Raw genomic sequence first — 22,150 nt, forward strand, 5'->3', positions numbered from 1 at the left:
ATTTACACTGGAACGAGAGGGAAACAGAGAAGAGAACAGACATTTACACTGAAACGGAAGGGAAACAAAGAGAACAGACATTTACACTGGAACGAGAGGGAAACAGAGAAGAGAACAGACATTTACACTGGAACGGAAGGGAAACAGGGAAGAGAACAGACATTTACACTGGAACGGAAGGGGACCAGGGAAGAGAACAGACATTTACACTGGAACGGAAGGGGACCAGGGAAGAGAACAGACATTTACACTGGAACGGAAGGGAAACAGGGAAGAGAACAGACATTTACACTGGAACGGAAGGGAAACAGGGAAGAGAACAGACATTTACACTGGAACGGAAGGGAAACAGGGAAGAGAACAGACATTTACACTGGAACGGAAGGGGACCAGGGAAGAGAACAGACATTTACACTCGGTCCCGCGGAAGGCTGCCAGTCTTAATGGAGGTGTCCGAGGCACATTTGGAGGCTCCTCGCGAGTGTTAATCCGTATAGGAGGGAGGAGAATTTGCATAAAAAGTGAGTATGATAGCCATTAACACACACACACACACACACACACACACACACACACACACACACACACACACACAAACAAACGGATACGCGGGAGAGAGAGAAAGATATGTACAATAACGTTATGATGCTAACACAGTCCTCAAACAGTTATGTCTATTTACATTAAGTACCGCTGCTGCTCTCTGGATGTGACACCGACTTAGTGCTTGTTGGCAGGACTCACTGAGGGCCACACTCCCAAACATCTCGCCGCCCAAGAACGCTCATTTGACAGGGCTTTCATAGGATCGCTGTATACTGACATTGGCCCTTTGATGACCCTGGTGGTAGTCTGACCTTTTTTCCGTACTATGAACTTAAAGAAACACTCACTTGGACCCGACTTATCTCCGTTTAGGCCTTTGGAAATTGTTAATGTGAGAAGCGGGATCGTCTGAGAATTCCAACCACAAGTATAAGGTTTCAGCCGAGCAGTCTTCCCGGGAGACAACTAATGAATCTAACTATGCATGCAAACTCCGCCATGCCTGCGTTGTGCATTATGACGAATTAACACATGCATAGATTTGAGGCGCGTACGAGGGTCCAAAGGGTACGAAAATTATACGCTTTTTTTTTTTTTTTTTGTCAAACGTATTACGTTATGAAAACGAATATAATGTGTTTGTGTTAATACGTGTACAAAATGAATCAGTGTGTGTGTGTGTGTGTGTGTGTGTGTGTGTGTGTGTGTGTGTGTGTGTGTGTGTGTGTGTGTGCTACTACTACTACTACTACAACTACTACTACAACTACTACGACTACTATTACTATTATTACGACTACTACTGCTACTACTACTACTACTATTATTGTTACGATTTCTACTACAACAAAAACAACAACAACAACAACTACTACTACTACTACTACTACTACTACTACTACTTTCATAAAAAAACGACAAAAAATCACCAGTAAGAACAACAACAATAACACGAAGAACTAGAACAACGACAACAACAGTAATAACACAAACAACACTACCACAAATAAAAGAAAGCGTAAACATTCATCTATACTCTGTGTGAGGAAGTGACGAATTATTCTGATAAAAAATATACGATATGCACCTTTTACAAGAATCATTTCGCGCGCACAAGGTAATCCAACGAGGCGACATGTCATGCAAATATCACACACACACACACACACACACACACACACACACACACACACACACACACACACACACACACACACACACACACACACACACACACACACACACACACACACACACACACACACACACACACACACACACACACACACACACACACACTATTACGCCCAAGCACTTGATCTTAGTTGTAGCGTGATAGCATCTCGACACGCCGGGCCTGAGAGTCGCGTGAAGGGCTTCCGCTCACCTGTATACACGGTCTTATCTCGCCTCCTAATCACAGTGGCTCTAAGCATGCACTGCCCCCGTACTCACCTTCTCCCCCTCCATGGTTGCGGGGTGCTGGCTGGCGCTCTTATGTCTCATTCATCTTGGGAGTCACTGTTTTGGCTTGAGATATTTAAATACTAAATCCTTTCACTGCATTGCTGTCTCACTGCGTCCTCGTTTTATTAACTCTTTTCACAAGTGCTTCACCAATTCGTAGTTGACTTTGATGATATGTCATTGACTTTCTCCACTATTTTGACATTCGTAAGGGATGACAATCGTTATGGGAGTTCCGGACACAACTTGCTGGGCAATTTCAACGCACTAGTAAAAAATGATCCCAGGTCGTCAGCTTCCGTTCGTGTTCCTTTGCAATAATGGTGAAGAAGAATGTCACCTTGTCAGCCGCACAGTGCGTCCCTCACTCAATCACTGCAGTGCATGACACGTTTTCACTGGCTTATCACCATCTATCACAGGTGTTCTTTGGCGGATGGGCGGTGGGGAGCACATGAGGCGACGCCTTTCAGTTACGAAGTTGGTAAAAGGGAACCCGAGGACACGTTCACAATGGTCGGGGTGCAGCCAGGAACTGGGAGTTAGCCCTGGCGAGGCGGCACGTGTAGGCCAGTCAGTCACGGCAGCCAGCGAGCCGCAGCAGACTCTGGCGGCGGTGGTGGCGCGTCCTGCTCGCTCCCCGCCCTCTCTGCCAGTGTCCCGCCGCTTCTCGTGCCGCCTCTCTCCCTCGCCCCTACCTCGCTACAGTTGATGATTTTACCCATCCAACCTTCCGCCTCAAATGTTGAGTAATTGGTCTCGACAACAACAACTGTTCCTGTTGATAGGGCTTCCGGAATCACGAGCGCTGCTATTGGATGCGATGCTGGTGACGTCACAATTTTGGAGCACGGGATTGGTCCGCCGGATGAGAGTGACAGTATTCCTGCCTGCTGATTGGACGCTCGCTCTGAAAAGAAGCTCAGGGGCGCGAAGCTGTGTGATTAGATGATACAGCACAATGTGGATCATAGGCACTCATACTGCAGCTACCGCAGCGCAGACTCCTGCCGCGCCTGGGACTTGTCCTGCCGAGGCGTCGGTGCACCGCGCCTCACGCCGGGACGCGGCTCCTGCCTCCAGGGACGCAGCGGTGCCCTACGACCGGCCGCTGCTGCTCCGGCTGCCTCTATATAGTTATGCTACTCATACGTTTGACATTGCTGATATTACTGTGGCCATTGGTAGTGATAACAATGTTAATGATAATAATAGTTATAATTATAAGAATATCAATAATAATGATAATAATAATAATAATAATAATAATAATAATAATAATAATAATAATAATAATAATAATAATAATAATAATAATAATAATAATAATAATAATAATAATAATAATAATAATAGTAATAATGAAAATAATATTATTGCTATTGATACTAAAAATGATAATAATGCATCATTACTGCCACTACTTATATCACTACCACCACCACCACCACCACTACTACTACTACTATTACTACTACTACTACTACTACTACTACTACTACTACTACTACTACTACTACTACTACTACTACTACTACTACTACTACTACTACTACTGCTACAACTACTACTACTACTACTACTACTACTACTACTACTACTACTACTACTACTACTACTACTACTGCTACAACTACTACTACTACTACTACTACTACTACTACTACTACTACTACTACTACTACTACTACTACTACTACTACTACTACTACTACTACTACTACTACTACTACTACTACTACTACTACTACTACTACTACTACTACTACTACTACTACTACTACTACTACTACTACTACCACCATCACCACCACCACCACCATTAGTAGGATCCCACTGAACCTCGATTTGCTAGCAGAACACCTGACCTCCTCGCCCGTTCTCTGTGCCTTCCCATCCCTTGCCTCTCCCCGCCTCCCTCTTTCCCTCGCCACCTCTGAGCCAGTCTACGGCCGGCCACCACCTTCCCACACATACTCGCTGCTCTCTCTCAACACCTGCTTACTGGTGGACTCTTTTTATATGGTTACCTTCCTTAAGAATATACTTTTGTTTGTCTTTATGTCTTTTTCTATTCATCCTCCATCCATTTGTTAAGTTACGCCACTGTCTTTCCATGTACTTCTGCGTCTGTTCTCCAAATGTCTGCGATGAATAACCTGCTTAGGGACTGATACCGCGACTACTACCACCACCCCTACCATCACCACCGTCACCACCACCACCGCAACCGTCGCCACTCCCATCCCTTCTTACCTTAACGTGACTCAGGCAGGCGAAGGGAACGACAGACAGAAGGGAACGTTGACCGCCTGTTAGTAGATGTTTGTGGCCAGAGGGAACGCCGGGGGAAGGGGGGGGAGGGAGGGTAGGAGGAGGAAAAGCAATTAAAGCACAAACTCTAGAAGGCAATTTTGTATATGAGCACACACACACACACACACACACACACACACACACACACACACACACACACACACACACACACACACACACACACACACGTGATTATGTATGTAAACGAGTTCATTTGCTCCCTCGCCTTACCTCGTGTTTCGTGGTTGAGGCATTACATGGAAACTGCTTCGTGGCGTCTACACAAGGAACCCGTCACAAACTTGCTCCGCGGGGGGAAAAAAAAAAGTGTCAGAGGAAAAAAAAGTAGATTGAAACTTCCCCGACGATAGTTCTTAAATACCAAAAACATACGTGCACGTTCTCTCTCTCTCTCTCTCTCTCTCTCTCTCTCTCTCTCTCTCTCTCTCTCTCTCTCTCTCTCTCTCTCTCTCTCTCTCTCTCTCTCTCTCTCTCTCTCTCTCTCTCTCTCTCTCTCTCTCTCTCTCTCTCTCTCTCTCTCTCTCTCTCTCTCTCTCTCTCTCTCTCTCTCTCTCTCTCTCTCTCTCTCTCTCTCTCTCTCTCTCTCTCTCTCTCTCTCTCTCTCTCTCCTTATCTCTCTATCTATCTATCTATCTCTCAAATCTTTAACCTCCTATCAACAGTAACAGCACCAAATATAAGGTTTTCCTAATCGTTATGAAAACACTAACTTTCTTTCCCACGTTCATGGCACACACACACACACACACACACACACACACACACACACACACACACACACACACACACACACACACACACACACACACACACACACACACACACACATTTAGCGTCAACCCCCTTCTGGCTCTAACATGCTGGCGACTTACCGCTTGGGAATAAAAGAAAGATTGGTATGTTTCCCGTTTTTTGTACTCCATTGGTTAATTTACTCAACCACGACGGCCTCCAACTCACCCCCCCCCCCACCCCCACCCACACCCACACATACACACACTCGTTTCCTGGGGTGGTGAGAGGGCCACAGTGCCACGCCAGCGAGCACCTGCCGGCCCGTCAAGGTGGTCAGCTGTCTCCACCACCTGCCTGGCACGCTGGGCGACGCGCTGAGGCCACCGCGTATCCCTCTCTTGGGGGGGGGGGGGAGAGAGAGAGAGAGAGAGAGAGAGAGAGAGAGAGAGAGAGAGAGAGAGAGAGAGAGAGAGAGAGAGAGAGAGAGAGAGAGAGAGAGAGAGAGAGAGGGGCCGACAGACAGACAGACAAACAGACAGACAGACAGACGCAGACACACAGGTAGGCAGATAGAGAGACAGACAGACAGACACATAGATAGACAGACAGACAGATAGACAGACAGACAGATAGACAGACAGAGAGAGAGAAAATCCAGTTAAAATTTAAGTTTTTATATTAGTCTAGCCTTGATTTGCCTTATTTATTAACTGTTTTCTCAGTTTTGTGTTTATTCTTAATGAGTCTGCATTTCTGACACCTCACTCTCTGACGTAAGGCGGCGGCGCGGCGGGGCGGGGCGGGTCTAGGAAGAGGAAGCGCCCATAACACCGCTAGATCGGAGAGTACAGCTCCATTTACATGTCCTCCGAAGGTTCGTGGTTCGGTCCCGCTACACACCCGGATCGCCGTGACTCAGAGGACCCGCGAGTCGCTGCCTACGGGGCCGGGTGGTCTTCAAATTTCCCGTAACTTGTGCTAATATGACCAAGCGTCCCCCACCCACCGCCGACCCACTTATCGACCAGCCCCTACCGCGCCACTCACTCCACGCCTACACGATAACTCCACCACCCACACCTCCCCCCGCTGCCCTTACCCCAACCTGCCCCTTTATGCCTATATAATCCATTCACTCCACACCTACATGGTAACTCCACCACCCACGCCTCCCCCCGCTGCCCTTACCCCAACCTGCCCCTCTACGCCTACACAATCCATTCACTCCACACCTACATTATAACTCCACCACCCACACCTCCCCCCGCTACCCTTACCCCTACCTGCCCCCTGCCCCCACATGTTACCTCCATCCCCTACCTGCCCTTTCACATCCACATGATCCCTCACCCCTCACCCCCCACCCCCCCCACCGTGCCCGTACCTTTGCCTTGCCCCCCTCCACAAAGTTAAGTATTAATGGTCCTAATATGCATGTACATACTATTAATGTGTGGTGCGGTATCACATGGGATGCATCTGCTAAAAAAAAAGAAAATATCCGGGAAACAACTTATGCAATGAATAGATTAAACAAAGAAACCTAGATTAAACACATTGACTGAAAACAAAGTCATGAGAAAAACCAAAAATAAGATCAGATAAATTAACACCCTAAACAAGTACAAGATAATAAACTCTCCCCCACCCCTCAGCCCACCCTTCAGCCCACCGCCCCGCTGCCCTGTGGAGTGCCTGAGGTGGGCGGGATCAGATTACGAGGCGCCGCTCTGCGAAGACACCACGCGGAGCAGCGGCGAGGGGCGGGGTGGGAAAGAGCGGAAGGGAGGGAGAGGGAGGTGTCGCGGGCTACAGGAAGGGCGTCGGCGGTCCTTTAGTGGCGTCATTAACAGACTTACGGCACCAGCAAGAGCGCCTCCTACACCCCCCTCCCCCCACCCCTCACCTCATATCTCTCTCTCTCTCTCTCTCTCTCTCTCTCTCTCTCTCTCTCTCTCTCTCTCTCTCTCTCTCTCTCTCTCTCTCTCTCTCTCTCTCTCTCTCTCTCTCTCTCTCTCTCTCTCTCTCTCTCTCTCTCTCTCTCTCTCTGCCTATCTATCTATCTATCCATCCATCTATTTCTCTATCTCTTCTGCTCTTCCTCCTCCTCTTCCTCCTCCTCCTCCTCCTCCTCCTCCTCCTCTCCCTACCCCTTCTTCTCCTCCTCGTCCTTCCGGTTTACCAATAGAGCGGTGGATGAGTGGAACAGGCTTGTCGTGGGTGCCAATACCATAGATACATTCAAGAAGAGGTTGGATAAATTCATGGATAGGGAGGTTAGGTGGGGTTAGGCTTACAGGAGCTGCCTTGTATGTTCTTATGTTCTCTCGCTTGTTCTTCCTTATTCTCCTCCTCCTCCTTCTCCTCCTCCTCCTCCTCCTCGTCTCTACTCCTCCTCCTCCTCCTCCTCCTCCTCGTCTCTCTCCTCCTCCTCTTGCGGACTCCTTTACGTTCTTTTTTTCTTATGCTCTTATGTTCTCTCTCCTGTTCTTCCTTATTCTCCTCCTCCTCCTCCTCCTCCTCCTCCTCCTCCTCCTTCTCCTCGTCTCTTTCTCCTCCTCCTTCTCGTCTCTCTCCTCCTCCTTTCCCTCCAGCCGGCCTATTGCGGACTTATTTTCTTATGCTCATATGTTCTCTCTCCTGTTTTTCCTTATTCTCTTCCTCCTCCTCCTCCTCCTCCTCCTTCTCGTCTCTCTCCTCCTGCTTTCCCACCTCCTCTACCTCTTTCCCCTTCTCCAGGTAATGTGGCGATTTATAACAATAGTAAAGGGAGTGTTCTTTACGAGCCTTTCCCTGGCCAGGCTCTCCGCGGTCTGCGTCAGTCATTACAGCACCAAGCACTAAATTGTCAGAGCGATTTTTCTTCTGTCTTCAGCCCTGACCAAACACTACCGACTTTGTGTGTATGTGAGGGGGGTAAGGTGTGTGTGTGTGTGTGTGTGTGTGTGTGTGTGTGTGTGTGTGTGTGTGTGTGTGTGTGTGTTATTCCACCTCAATCTGCTCGTTCTTGTCCTTACTCTAGATATTATTACAGTAAAATGCATAAAAAGAAACAGACAAGATTTTTCAAACCTAGCCGCCATTCGTGATTCATAGCTATCCAGTATCGTTCACGCACGTACACACGCACGCATACCAACACACACACACACACACACACACACACACACACACACACACAAACAAACAAAAGAATCCTCTCTCCTTACAGGAAAGAACATAGACTATATACAGCGGACGCGTAATAGCGCGATAACAAATCTTCGTCCGCCTGACTGTGGTTGGGAGAGTGACTTTTAATATCAAGGGAGAGGGCTTGATGGAGCACACAGTTCCTCCCCGCTGTTTTTTCCATTACTTGCCGCTTATAACATGTTGTATTATAATATATGAGTAACCAGTGTGTGTGTGTGTATTGACCTTATCTGGCCGTGTGACGCCTCTGTATTTTAAGTTTTGTGAAACGTGAAAACATGGAAATGCAGGCAACAGAAAGCCTTTTGGTTCATTACGAGGTTGGTCGGTTTAGTGATATAAGCTTGTGATATTTATGTAAGTTTATTTTGGACGTCCAGTATTGTCCAAAGTTATATTCAAACCTTCACACTGGCTTCTTAATTCTCCTTCATTTGGGTGGTTGAAGGTTGTCTGGAGCCCTAATACAGTGACTATGGCGATGGAAGACTTGCTCATTTTGTCTACTAAAAAGATGCGTATGTCGACCCTTCTTAGGTGATAAAAATTCCTCGTGGGTGCATGATGAAGCCTGAATTGTGTGTGTGTGTGTGTGTGTGTGTGTGTGTGTGGGGGTGTGTGTAGGTGTGGGTGGGTGGGCATGTTTGACAACCCTAATTAATGACACACACACACACACACACACACACACACACACATTCACGGACCCATATTACATTCCATCTTTAAAACACAAGAATTGAATCCGCTCTCTCGCTTAACCCGAGGACAGTCAGGTGCTGCAGGAGACACCTAACTATATATATACTCACCTTTACAATAATAACCAGTCTTCCACGTGCCTCATGTTCCCTCAACGCCGCTGGTTCTGTCTCAGTGTGTCTGGCTCTCTCTCGGGTGTCGTGCGCTGGACCTCAATTCACTTCCTGCCGTTGAATGTGACATCTTTAACGGCCTTGCAACATATGGGACGGTGACCTCCTTGTTCCCTATCGATGGTTCCGTCATGGTGGGGATGGGTTCGTGTGACAGAGAGAGAGAGAGAGTGTTTTTGCATGTCTGTGTGTGTGTATATGCGTGATAAAATGTCTTTGTGGGTACATGAGGAAGCTTGAAAAGTGTGTGTATGTGTGTGTGTGTGTGTGTGTGTGTGTGTGTGTGTGTGTGTGTGTGAGGTATTGTTACCGTTGCAATGGGTGGGTTTATTGACGTGTGTGTGTGTGCGTGTGTGTGTGTGTGTGTGTGTGTGTATGTGTGTGTGTGTGTGTGTGTAAGCTTAAGGAAGAGGGCGTAACATCCTCTCCCTCTCCTGGCTGTCTCGCCCTCTCGTTTTCCTCCCTTGACGCTGAATGGAAGCTCGCCACCAATACCACTTTTACCTCCCCCTCTCCGCCTTTTTCTCGCCTCCTATCATTGAGAAAACCACGTCTTGTAGCATCACCTGAGAGACGAGCAACAACTACTTACTTTGTCTGTGATCATACTACTGAAGACCTCAAAAGCGCACACTCCCCGCCTCTTCACACGCCACCCTCTCGTCGTGCCCTCATTACGACCTCATTTTCTAACCACACCCAAGACCCGGAGCAGCCACAGCGCAAATATCATGTGCAGGCGGTTGGTTCCCCGAGAGACTGACTGGCAGCGGTGAGGCGTTTTAAGTTCTCGCCATTTTGGGGTTTATTACGTTACAACTTCCTGAGCTATTCCTGGCTGATTACCAGGCCTGGCTCTCTTGAAATAGTCACAACTCGCGGTTTCTTGAGTGTTTTTCTTTAACTTTTTCACCTTTGTGGAGAGCATTACGCACACTTTTTCTTATCTGTGGTTTCCTCTCATGTTTTTGCCTCGCCGCGTGTTGTTTGGACTACCAGCACTCACAGGTTAGGCTGACATGCTTCGCTTCACCTTCAGATAGGCGGGTGTTTACAAGCTGTTCTGAAGGCCACGCCCCCCCTGACGCGGCGCCGCTCTTGCCTGTAGATGCATATTATAACTGCTGCCCTGCTCGATGCCAGCCCCTCAGCATTCCTTGGGTCCTTTTTTTTTTTTTAAGAAAGGCACATGTGACGTAAGCTGACATTGCCACTGTGCCAACAATTTTTCAGCTGGGAAGGAATACTCTTGTGATCATGAAAAAAAATAGCCTGAAAAACAGTATGTACCCGACGATATATATTGTTTATATAATCACTAAAAAGAAAATAATCCTTTAACGGCCAAAGAAAATGTTTTGGCTCAGAGATGTAAAGATACTGTCAAGATTCTAAATAAATTTTTCACTTCTGTTCTACGCTCTGCACGGTCGAAAATCCATCAGGGTCCGTCACCCACGACAAAAGCGACCACTACGCTTTGTTTACAGAAGCTGCCCCGTGTAGACCGACTGACTCCTTGCAAACTCTTTACGTTCTTTTCTACTTATATTCTTAATAGGTAAAAGTAGCGATAAAGAGGAGAGCAAACCCTATTAGACTCGCGCGACCTCGGTAGGCTACTCATCGCCGTTCCATTGACCCTTGAGTCCGTAGTAATAAAAAAAAAACCTACCATAAAACTGTAAAAATAATACTAATACATCCACTAATACCACCAATAACTATTACACACTTTGACGGGAGATGCCGAGATGGAAAAACACACATTCTCACCGACCAGACCATCCCTGGAAAACATTTAAAAAGGTGAGGACATAATAACAGGCAGCAGATGAAGCCAAAACTGCTCCCGGTAACACAGGGGGATCACGGTGAAGGCAATAGTGGTGTCGAGTGTTTCTTGTCGTCACTGTCTGGTGATGATCGTGTAGCGGCGGTCACGTCCTCCGCCCCGTGTGTGTGATGTGACGAGCTGGTGTGGCGAGGGTGTCTGGCGTGTCACCCTTGCCGGAGAGAGAGAGAGGGTGGGTGGGATGGATGGTGGGTGAGAGAGAGAGAGAGAGAGAGAGAGAGAGAGAGAGAGAGAGAGAGAGAGAGAGAGAGAGAGAGAGAGAGAGAGAGAGAGAGAGAGAGAGAGAGAGAGAGAGAGAGAGAGAGAGAGAGAGAGAGAGAGAGTGTGGGTGGGTGTGTGCCTGTAGGTGGGTGAGGCGTGACTGTTACACTGCGATAAGGACCTATAAGGGAACAGTGGAGCCTCCTCGCATCAACCGCTTGGTAATCCTACATATGCTCCCGAGGCCAACGACCCAGCCTCTTGTGGTGAGAATGTGATAGGTAGTGTGTGTGTGTGTGTGTGTGTGTGTGTGTGTGTGTGTGTGTGTGTGTGTGTGTGTTATATGAAGACTCACTTGCGGTTAAGGTTTAGCTGGAATGCAGAAATTGGACTCTCATCGCTGTATCTCGAAACGAAAGCGATAATGTATTGCCGTCACAAAAGGAAAAAAAAAAAATGGCAGCTATAGATGTGGAAGATTAGACTTCACAAACAAATAAAATAAAATAAAAAAAACACTGGATTTTTGTATAGTACCTCACAGTGGAAGAACAAAAACCTTCTTCCTGTGACGAAAAGCATTGCAGCCATATGGTAACAGTGATGTATGAGTTACCTCGTAAGATGAACGCTGTATGTGAGTCCGAGGTGCAGTTTGTTGTTTTGTTGTGGTGAGCTGAAGACAGATAATTGTGTGCTAGGTTGTGGGTTGTGGCAGCGAGGTAACGGGCGCTGCGGCAGGCACGGGGAGGGAAGATCGGTGTTCGGGTGGGAGGGAGTATCCTTCGCCTGACGCCTATGATCGGTGTCTTCACGTGCTCCTCAGAATCCTTCCGCCTTTTTGGGTTCATATTATTAAACGTATCCGGCTTCCATTACGACTATTTTTCAGAGACCACAGGGAAAAAAAGTTGGAAAGTTTCATTTAGTCGGCGCAACACCTGTGGTCATATGCTGGAGAGAGACAGAAGGGGTAGGAATTATAGAAGGGAAAAAGTTGGAAAGTTTCATTTAGTCGGCGCAACATCTGTGGTCATATGCCGGAGAGAGACGGAAGGGGTAGGAATTATAGAAGGGAAAAAGTTGGAAAGTTTCATTTAGTCGGCGTAACATCTGTGGTCATATGCCGGAGAGAGACGGAAGGGGTAGGAATTATAGAAGGGAAAAAGTTGGAAAGTTTCATTTAGTCGGCGCAACATCTGTGGTCATATGCCGGAGAGAGACAGAAGGGGAAGGATTTATAGGAGAAGGGAAAAGTTGGAAAGTTTCGTTTAGTCGGCGCAACATCTGTGGTCATATGCCGGAGAGGGACAGAAGGGGAAGGAATTATAGGAGAAGGGAACAGATCCCAGGAGACGGGACACAACCCCCGATTAATACCTGGTACCCATTCACTGCTGGGTGGACAGGAGCGTAGGGTGTCGGAAAAGCCGCCCAAATTTTTCAACTCCACTCGGGAATCGAATCCAGGCTCTCTCGGTTGTGAGTCGAGTGTGCTAACCACTGCACCACGATGCCCCCTAGGCCACAGGGAAGACTAACTGCGTATCATGGGGTGATTTTCACGTTGAAGACGCAGAAGTTGTGTAAAAGTATCACTGGGATTACAAAACTGCATGAAAATCCCGGGAACATCTCATCGAGGCTTTTCAAACGGGCAAACAGGTGCCAGTACGCTTAATAATAAGGGGGCTTCGTGGTGCAGTGGTTAGCACACTCGGCTCACAACCGAGAGAGCCCCTGTCCACCCAGCAGGGAATGGGTACCAGGTATTAATCGGGGGTTGTGTCCCGTCTCCTGGGATCTGTTCCCTTCTCCTTTAATTCCTTCCCTTTTGTATCTCTCCGGCATTATGACCACAGATGTTGCACCGACTAAACGAAACTTTCCAACTTTTAATAAGCGCTAATTTGAGTCTGTACCGATCTACCATCACGACGCTTTCATCGCGGAAACATGATCTGACGCACCACCGAACCTCTCATGTTATCCAGTCATATTTTTGCCTCTTTAACTCTCGTAATAATGAGTGTGTACTCCACGCCTCGTCGACTAGCTAGCGGTCGTTCACGCTGGCTCTTTCCCAGCGCTGAATATCGGATGTTTCTCCTTCACACTTCCTTCTTCCCCTTCTCATAGAGACTGTATTCCTCCAACTGCTATCATTTGACGTGAACGTGGTTGGTGGTATCGAGCAGACACGCACTCTCGCAGGGAAGAGTAGAGAGTGTTGCAGTGAGAGCCTGCCTGCGTGTGTGGCACTTGTACGTCGGGCGTGAAGTGTGCCGCCCCTGTTGTCGGTGGTGCACTGGAAGACTAGGTCGCGTACAGCTGACAAAACCTAGTGTTATCACCGCCATCATTATCAGCACTTTCATCTTCACCATAGATATACTCTTCAACTCACTGCACACACACACACACACACACACACACACACACACACACACACACACACACACACACACACACACACACACACACACACACACACACACACACACACACACACACACACCGCTCCGGTAGCTCAGTCGGTTAGAGCGCCGCGCTGCAAGGCTTCACGGCCAAACAGGCGGCGGTTCGAGCCCCGCTCAGGCTGGATTCTTTCCGTTGACTAGGAGTGGTTACTGTCCCCCCTTGAGCAAGGGGGATGGGGTGTGTGGTGTGTGAGGTCCTGGCAGTACCCAGAGATCGACAATAATGAGCACTTGCTCACGTCGTGAGGGTACCTGCTGGCGAAAGCGAGTCCAACTCGTGATCAGGCCGTGGTGAATCACACACACACACACACACACACACACACACACACACACACACACCCGTCCTTCCCTCTCCGCCGCCCATCGCAGGCACACCCTCACCTGCGACACACATCATTAAGGGCCGAGGCAGGTGAGAAGGAGACTAATGACTTCCTTATCTGCCCCAAGTGTTCATTTTTGACCCCTTTTTTACGTCCCGTGATATACGTTACACGGGATGATGGAGTATGCCGCCGACGCGCACTTCTGAGAATACTTACTGAGCGTGTCTTGCCTTCTTCACCACACGGGCGGCAGGTGCAGCGAGCGGCCGTATTGAGTTTCCTGGAGCTTGAGGTCTTTTATGAGTGCTGGTGGTCGCTGGGGGAAGTGTGGTGGGATGGCTGCGGTAAGTACGGGGGAGGGTTTTATTATCTGGCTAATGCTGTGGAGTGTTGGCATCGCTTGAGGAAGGGAGTGTAGGGAGCGGCGGCGTGATGGTGGCGGCCGGACGGGGAGGAGGGGTGGGCCCGCTTGTATGGTGGTGGTAATGGTTGTCTGGTTGGCAGCTGGACAAATGATCCTGACCATATCCACACAATTATACGTATACAGACGAGTGCTCGCTCACACACACACACACACACACACACACACACACACACAGCGGTGGCTAAGTGGTCATTGTGCGGACGTTGTGATCCCAAGTACCCGGGTTCAAAACTCACCGCGGGCAGCTGACAATTTTGTACGATTGCCAAGTGAGGGAAGACTACCCACAGGTTGTTCAGACCGTCAATCAATCCTTACTTTGGCAACTTTTGTCAAGAGCAACACCTGGGAGCAGCATTGGTCATATATCACGGCAGCCACTGGATATATAATTTGCCTGCGCCACTGACGGGTTGTGACAGTCCTCCAGGCCCCTCAAGAGCGACCACCGGGGCTACGGGCAACATATAAAAAGACACACGCCAGAATCAACAAATCCCATTATTTTCTTCCCAATCATCACTGCAACCTAAACACTGCCGTCACGGGCTATTAGGAATTCATCCATCCAACAATTTCTTCAGTAAGTACAAAGCTGAGATGGAGAGATTGATTTCTTTCTCTGTCATTTAGGCCTAAAGGAGAGTGTAATCATCTTATCTGTCCCTCCGATCGAGATGGTTATCCTGTGGCTGTCCCCGGCGCATGGTCTCCCAAAATAACCACACGAGACTCCCTTACATACCTTGACCAACCTTCCCCGGACAGCTAACGACACCGCCGCCTCCCAGTCTTCCCACTTGTCCCAGCCATGCCTTTCGTTCCTGCCCTGACGCCTCTCATCTTTCTGAGCAGCACAGGACAGGCGGGCAGATGGAGGGAGGTCTAGTTAAGGCGTACAGACCACCCTAGATCTCAATTAACATAATAATCCTGACAGTGATTACCGAGCCCCGCCTTTAGCCCTTCCCTTCAGCCTCCTCCTCTCTCACACCTATCTACACCTGCCTGGCCCACCTCCCAGCCTTCCTTTCTTCACTCTCGCCTCCTCCGTCTTCTCCGCCCTCTCACTTTCACGCTGCTAACAAGCTCCCCAGACACTCCAGAACATGACAAAGCTTAAAAAATTCGGATAGATACGACCGAGGAACTCGTCTCGTCAGCCTGTCGCTTCCATCACCGGGAAATGTATAATCAGACGACTTCTCCTCCTCCCCCGCCAGCCCTCATGTCCTCCCCCCTCCCCCGCCAGCCCTCCTGTCCCCCCCCATCCCCCGCCAGCCTTCCTGACCCCCCCCCCTCCTCCCGGTGGTGGCGGCTTTGATGTGGCTGTACTGACAGGAAGATGACCACTGCTTACGGACACTGCCAGTCTTGCCTTTTGTGCCGTGACAGACGGATCATCGTTTGGACGTGGTTTTGTCGCCCAAAGATAAAAAATAGCTATTTACATTCATTTGAACATATACTTTAACTTTATAGGCTAAGTGTATAGATAGATAGATAGATAGATAGAGAGAAGTGGGTGTGGGTTTCGTTGTGGGTGTGGGTGTTGGTTTCGTTGTGGGTGTGGGTGTTGGTTTCGTTGTGGGTGTGTTTTGGTGGGTGCGTTGTAGAGTGTGGGTGTTGGTTTCGTTGTGGGTGTGGGTGTTGGTTTCGTTGTGGGTGTGTTTTGGTGGGTGCGTTGTGGGTGTGGGTTTGGGTTTCGTTGTGGGTGTGTTTTGGTGGGTGCGTTGTGGGTGTGGGTGTTGGTTTCATTGTGGGTGTGTTTGGATGGGTGCGTGGTCGATTAGATTTATACCAGAAAAAAATACTGATGCGTTGTACAAGTCAACCTGAATTATTGATGTGGTGAGTTTTGCATTTCATGAGGTCAATTTTTATTTTTTATTTCAGACCCGATGAGCAGAACAAGGAAGGTGCCGGAGCTGTCTCTCGGCTGGGACAGGATGTTCCTCCCTCCCTTCCTTCCTTCTGCACCCTCCTTCACTTCCAGCTTCCTCCTTCCCACCCCTCCCGCTTCCCTTTCTCTCCTTTACGCCGCCACAGTCTTGGAGGAATTTCAACCCTTAATGATAATGTCTGTCTGTCTGTCTATCCGGGTGATATTCTCTCTCTCTCTCTCTCTCTCTCTCTCTCTCTCTCTCTCTCTCTCTCTCTCTCTCTCTCTCTCTCCTTTCCTTCTATTTTCTTTCTTTTTCATTTTTCTTTCATTCTTTCTTTTTCTCTTCCTTTTTTTCTTTCTTTCTTTCCTTCCTTCTCTTTATTCTTTCTTCCTCTTTATTCGTTTTATTTCTTTATTTCCTCCTTTTTTATTCTCTCTCTCTCTCTCTCTCTCTCTCTCTCTCTCTCTCTCTCTCTCTCTCTCTCTCTCTCTCTCTCTCTCTCTCTCTCTCATCCATTAAATTTTCACCGCCATATTCATTATCTCAGTTACGTACTTTCCCTCTCTCTTTATAACCCTCCACTCCCTCCCCCTCCTCACCCCCCTCGCCCCTGCCTCCCCTTGCTCCCCGTGCCTTGTTCCTCCCCCTCGGGCCATACAGGGAGGGTGGAGGGGTCGGAGGGTAGGAGGGGCAGGCGTGTGGTGATGTCTCGCTACCGAAGCCTCGCCTGCCGGGTCTTCAGGGCACTAGGGCACGTGGGTTCAAGTTTTTGTGGGCGCCGGAGAGGCAGGTGTTTTGAGCTGCAACTTTCTTATCCTGTGGGTGATGCGTCCTTACTCTCAGCGTTCCGACTGTTGTGTTGTGTTAGTTCCGCTGTTTAGCAAGGGTGGAGCGGTGAAAGGGAACGATGCAGGCGTGGAAAGGGTCGTTATGTATTACTTAACTAACAACATAACTAGCAACAGCGGCACAATAGCAGCAACAGAAGAGCAGCAGCCGCATTAGGAACAGCAACAGCAACAGTAACATCAAAGACGACAAAATTATGAGAAATAGAAATATGTACTAAAAATATACTAACAGTAAACGCGGGTGTACCATTTTCAACAACAACAACAACAACAACAACAACAAGAACCAACCAAACAAACAAGAGGTAACAACAACAACCTTCAGCAGTCACCGCTTCACAACACAACAACAACGAACAACAACAACAACAACAACCTCCAGCAGTCACCGTCTCACAACAACACAGCAGCCAAACACAACCACCGTCCAGCGCCTCATAATAACCCCCCCCCCCCCCCCCCCCAGTGGCCGCCCTCACCATACCGTCACCATATCCAGCACCGCCAAGCCTAACTTTATCGGCCTGACATCGCTGCCCACAGACTGCCCGCCCGCTCCTCCCGCCCCGCCGCCAACACCTCAGGAAGGAAGGCAAGTGTCGCAGCGAAAGGAAGCATACGAGAGTGCTGACTGGAGGTGTATAATGCGGCCCCGTATCTGTTAATGTGTTGTTTATTCTCGGTTTCTGAATGGACAGGAGAAGGGTGACAAGTTTAGTTAGCGTCAGGGAAAAATAAGGTTGTCAATAGGTGCAAAGTGCGGCCCTTGTGTTGTCTCAGTGTATTGTTTATTCTCTATGTTTTTGAATGGACGAGTGAAGGAAGGGTGACAATTTTAGCATAAGAAAAAGAGAAGTTGTCTATAGGTGCAAGATGCGACCCCGCCGATTGTTCAGTATTTTGCCTGTTCTCAATGTTTCTGATGTAACAAGAGCAGGGTGACACTTTTAGCATCAGAAAAAGAGAGAAGTTGTCTATAGGTGCAAGATGCGACTCCGCCGATTGTTCAGTATTTTGCCTGTTCTCAATGTTTCTGATGTAACAAGAGCAGGGTGACACTTTTAGCATCAGAAAAAGAGAGAAGTTGTTTATAGGTGCAAGATGCGACCCCGCCGATAGTTCAGTATTTTGTCTGTTCTCAATGTTTCTGATGTCACAAGAGGAGGGTGACACTTTTAGCATAAGAAAAAGAGAGAAGTTGTCTATAGATGCATGATGGGACCCCGCCGATAGTTCAGTATTTTGTCTGTTCTCAATGTTTCTGATGTTACAAGAGGAGGGTGACACTTTTAGCATAAGAAAAAGAGAAGTTGTCTATAGGTTCATGATGCGACCCCGCCGATAGTTCAGTATTTTGTCTGTGCTCAATGTTTCTGATGTCACAAGAGCAGGGTGACAAATTTCACATCATAAAAAAGACATAAACATCACGCGACCCCTTAGTATATTTAGTATACTTTTTATTCTCAATGCCTCTGAAAGGTTTATTACAAAAGAAGGGTGACAAGTTTCGCATCTGGGAAAGGTAAAAAAATCAGTCGATAAGTGCATAAGACGGCCCTATAGCGTAGTCAGTGGATCGTTCGTTATCTCTTTGCTTCGAAGAGTTTGTCACAAAGAAATAGTGGCAAGCCTACAGCGAGAAGTGGTGACCAGTGGTGTGTGAAGGTGTATGCGTATTGCTGGCCGTGAGCACTTCCTTCACCCTATTGTTTAACCCGGTAGCAACGACGGGCCAAATTTGTGGCTTTACCGTGTAGCGGCGACGGGCCAAATTTGTGGCTTTACCGTGTAGCAGCGACGGGCCAAATTTGTGGCTTTACCGTGTAGCGGCGACGGGCCAAATTTGTGGCTTTACCGTGTAGCGGCGACGGGCCAAATTTGTGGCTTTACCGTGTAGCAGCGACGAGCCATATTTGTGGCTTTACCGTGTAGCGGCGACGGGCCAAATTTGTGGCTTTACCGTGTAACAGCGACGGGCCAAATTTGTGGCTTTACCGTGTAGCGGCGACGGGCCAAATTTGTGGCTTTACCGTGTAGCGGCGACGGGCCAAATTTGTGGCTTTACCGTGTAGCAGCGACGGGCCAAATTTGTGGCTTTACCGTGTAGCGGCGACGGGCCAAATTTGTGGCTTTACCGTGTAGCAGCGACGGGCCAAATTTGTGGCTTTACCGTGTAGCAGCGACGGGCCAAATTTGTGCCATGATATAAACCCCCCAAAATAGATGATGCATAAACTGATCACAAATGCTCTTATATATATTAAAAAATGCTTTGTGTGAGTGATGATTTTTTCTCATTTTTCTCGCTTAGAGGGACTATTAAAAAACATGATCTTAACCTTTTCAACAATTCTGCGCTGTTAGTAATGGTAGACAGTACACAGGCATACTCTTTAACATATCATTATAACTCAGTGTCTGCTAGAAAGTGTTTTAAGTTTGTAATATCCGGCCCCCTGAACGTCCCTCTCTCCTGTTACCACCGCAGCAGGAGCGTGGTGCCTGAGGGAGTACCGCGACCCGCTCACCTGCTGCCTTAATGACCCTCCCCAGGTAAGCGAAAGGGAGTTAATTATGCCAGCACCCGTGAATTAGCGGCGTAAGGCCCTCGTGTAGCCCGCCCGTCCTGGACATTATCCTCGGTGGCTTTGTTAGGCTTCCTGTTTTATAATGTGGCGTGCTGCATGCCGGTCATCGTGTTGCTTTCCGGGCGTTGAAGAATTAGTGTTCTACGCCTTTCTCATTAACATAACAAGCTCGTCCTGCAGTATTATGGCTGCTTCCCTGAGTTTCCTTGTCATAAAATACTGCTTGGAATCCTTTTTTTATGTTGGAGGGCTCCTTTATTTCTCGCCGAAGAATTCAACCACAGCTCCAGGTGAGGCCGGGCGGGGGTTTTAGTGCCGCCCGTCCGACAACCTCGCCCCCAAGGAGGAGGACCAGGGAAGCCTATCGCCGACCGCCCTGGGCTCTTCGTTGACATATATACCCCTCTAAGCCGGTCCGGCGGCCCACCAGAACAAAGGGAGGCCTAAGTGGGTGAAGGGTCGGCGTAATGGACTGTGTTGACGGGGAGGTGGGAAGATACAGCCGGTACTAAGGCATGCCGGGGTGCTAATGGCTGTCTCGGGGAAAATATGGCTTGTTCGGCAGACGTGCAGCGAGAGGGAAGGTGTTATTGCCGGCGCGGTACATGGATACTGCTGGCGGGGTGACGGGCGGCGTGCACTGTGGTCGCCGGTGTCGCTGGGTCAACGTTGCCAGATTGTCGTACTCAAGCTCGTATTCTTAACCCGGTAGCAGCGACGAGCCGAATTCGTGTCTTTACCGTGTAGCAGCGACGGGCCAAATTCGTGGCTTTACCGTGTAGCAGCGACGGGCCAAATTCGTGGCTTTACCGTGTAGCAGCGACGGGCCAAATTCGTGGCTTTACCGTGTAGCAGCGACGGGCCAAATTCGTGGCTTTACCGTGTAGCAGCGACGGGCCGAATTTGTGGCTTTACCGTGTAGCAACGACGGGCCAAATTCGTGGCTTTACCGTGTAGCGGCGACGGGCCAAATTTGTGGCTTTACCGTGTAGCAGCGACGGGCCACATTTTTGCCATGATATAAACCCCCAAAAATAGATGATGCATAAACTGATCACAAATGCGTTGATATATATTATGAAATGGTTTACGTGAGTGATGTTTTTTTCTCATTTTTCTCGCTTAGAGGGACCATTAAGAAACATGATCCCTGCAGCTACCAGGTTAAAGATTTCGCTGCCCAAGTACATGATTTGGACAAGGCTTTCGTAGGAATTTGGGGTATTTCCATGGGTAGTTATTTGGCCCTGGTGGTAGTCTGACCTTTCTTCTGTACCGTGAACCTGAAAAAAACACTCCCAAGAACCCGATTAATCTCCTTCTCGACCTAAGGAAAATGTTGATGCAAGAAGAGTGTTTAAGAATACCGACATCAACAGGTTCTTATGTGTTCTGATTTCCGAGCCCAAAACTGTCTCCTCCACCCGATAACTGGATTCATTTATAGTTATCATTGAAATGGTTAGTTGTTGGTGTTTTTTTGGCAATAGCTATGGCTCAGAAACCGGTAAATACGAGACTCTAAGTACGATAATCTGGCCCCGTTGGCTGAGGTCGGGGTTGTGATGGAACTGTACTAGTGGTGGTGGCGGTGGTGGTGGTGGTCACGCTGGTCCTGAGTGACGCAAGGAAGAGATCATATCCAATTCAGTGTCTTGTTTTCTGTGTGTGTGTGTGTGTGTGTGTGTGTGTTGATGGGTCTTTCAGGTTGTATTATTTGCTTTTTGGATATATAGTAAGTTCCCCTTCGTAAAGTTTTGTTCTTGGATACGCAAAATCATGCCACGTTATGTTATTTTGAAGCTAATCTCTCTCTCTCTCTCTCTCTCTCTCTCTCTCTCTCTCTCTCTCTCTCTCTCTCTCTCTCTCTCTCTCTCTCTCTCTCTCTCTCTCTCTCTCTCTCTCTCTCTCTCTCTCTCTCAATAAGACGTCACGTGCCCATCAGCCAGCCAGCGCCGCTCGTTCAGAGGTTTGCACGTTGAACCATTCTCTCTCTCTCTCTCTCTCTCTCTCTCTCTCTCTCTCTCTCTCTCTCTCTCTCTCTCTCTCTCTCTCTCTCTCTCTCTCTCTCTCTCTCTCTCTCTCTCTCTCTCTTCGCCCCCTCCATGCCTTATTAAGTTCATCGTTACTTACCTATTATGAAGTCCGCATTTTTCCCGCTGACCTCCCGATATGGCAAGACAAAAACATCGCAGTGGGAAAGAATACAGTTCCTCGAGGCAGCGGCAGACAGCCCAGCCCCGCCCCGCCCCGCCCCGGCCAGACGCTGATGGGAAGGTCTCGCCAAGAATGTATTTAACGTTGCCTTGACTTCCCTGCCTTGCCTTCCGCCGCCTCACTTCTCCAGCAAGCACGTGCGTCGTTTATGTGGGTCA

General features: G+C 48.5%; 1 protein-coding gene and 1 long non-coding RNA gene across 2 annotated transcripts in view; one reads left to right on the plus strand and one right to left on the minus strand.

The window, feature by feature from the left end:
* The window catches only part of LOC126981349 (zinc finger protein 628-like), a 40,313-nt gene extending 37,418 nt beyond the window's left edge, over positions 1–2,895 (minus strand). The window contains exon 1 of the mRNA XM_050832364.1: positions 2,002–2,895. Coding sequence (XP_050688321.1) covers positions 2,002–2,052 — 51 coding nt within the window. The 5' untranslated portion in view covers positions 2,053–2,895. The remainder of the gene's footprint in view (positions 1–2,001) is intronic.
* Positions 1–22,150, plus strand: part of LOC126981350 (uncharacterized) — a 108,618-nt gene that overhangs the window by 69,820 nt on the left and 16,648 nt on the right. The window lies entirely within an intron of this gene.

This window comes from Eriocheir sinensis, chromosome 47, assembly GCF_024679095.1.
Source record: "Eriocheir sinensis breed Jianghai 21 chromosome 47, ASM2467909v1, whole genome shotgun sequence".
Lineage (NCBI taxonomy): Eukaryota > Metazoa > Arthropoda > Malacostraca > Decapoda > Varunidae > Eriocheir > Eriocheir sinensis.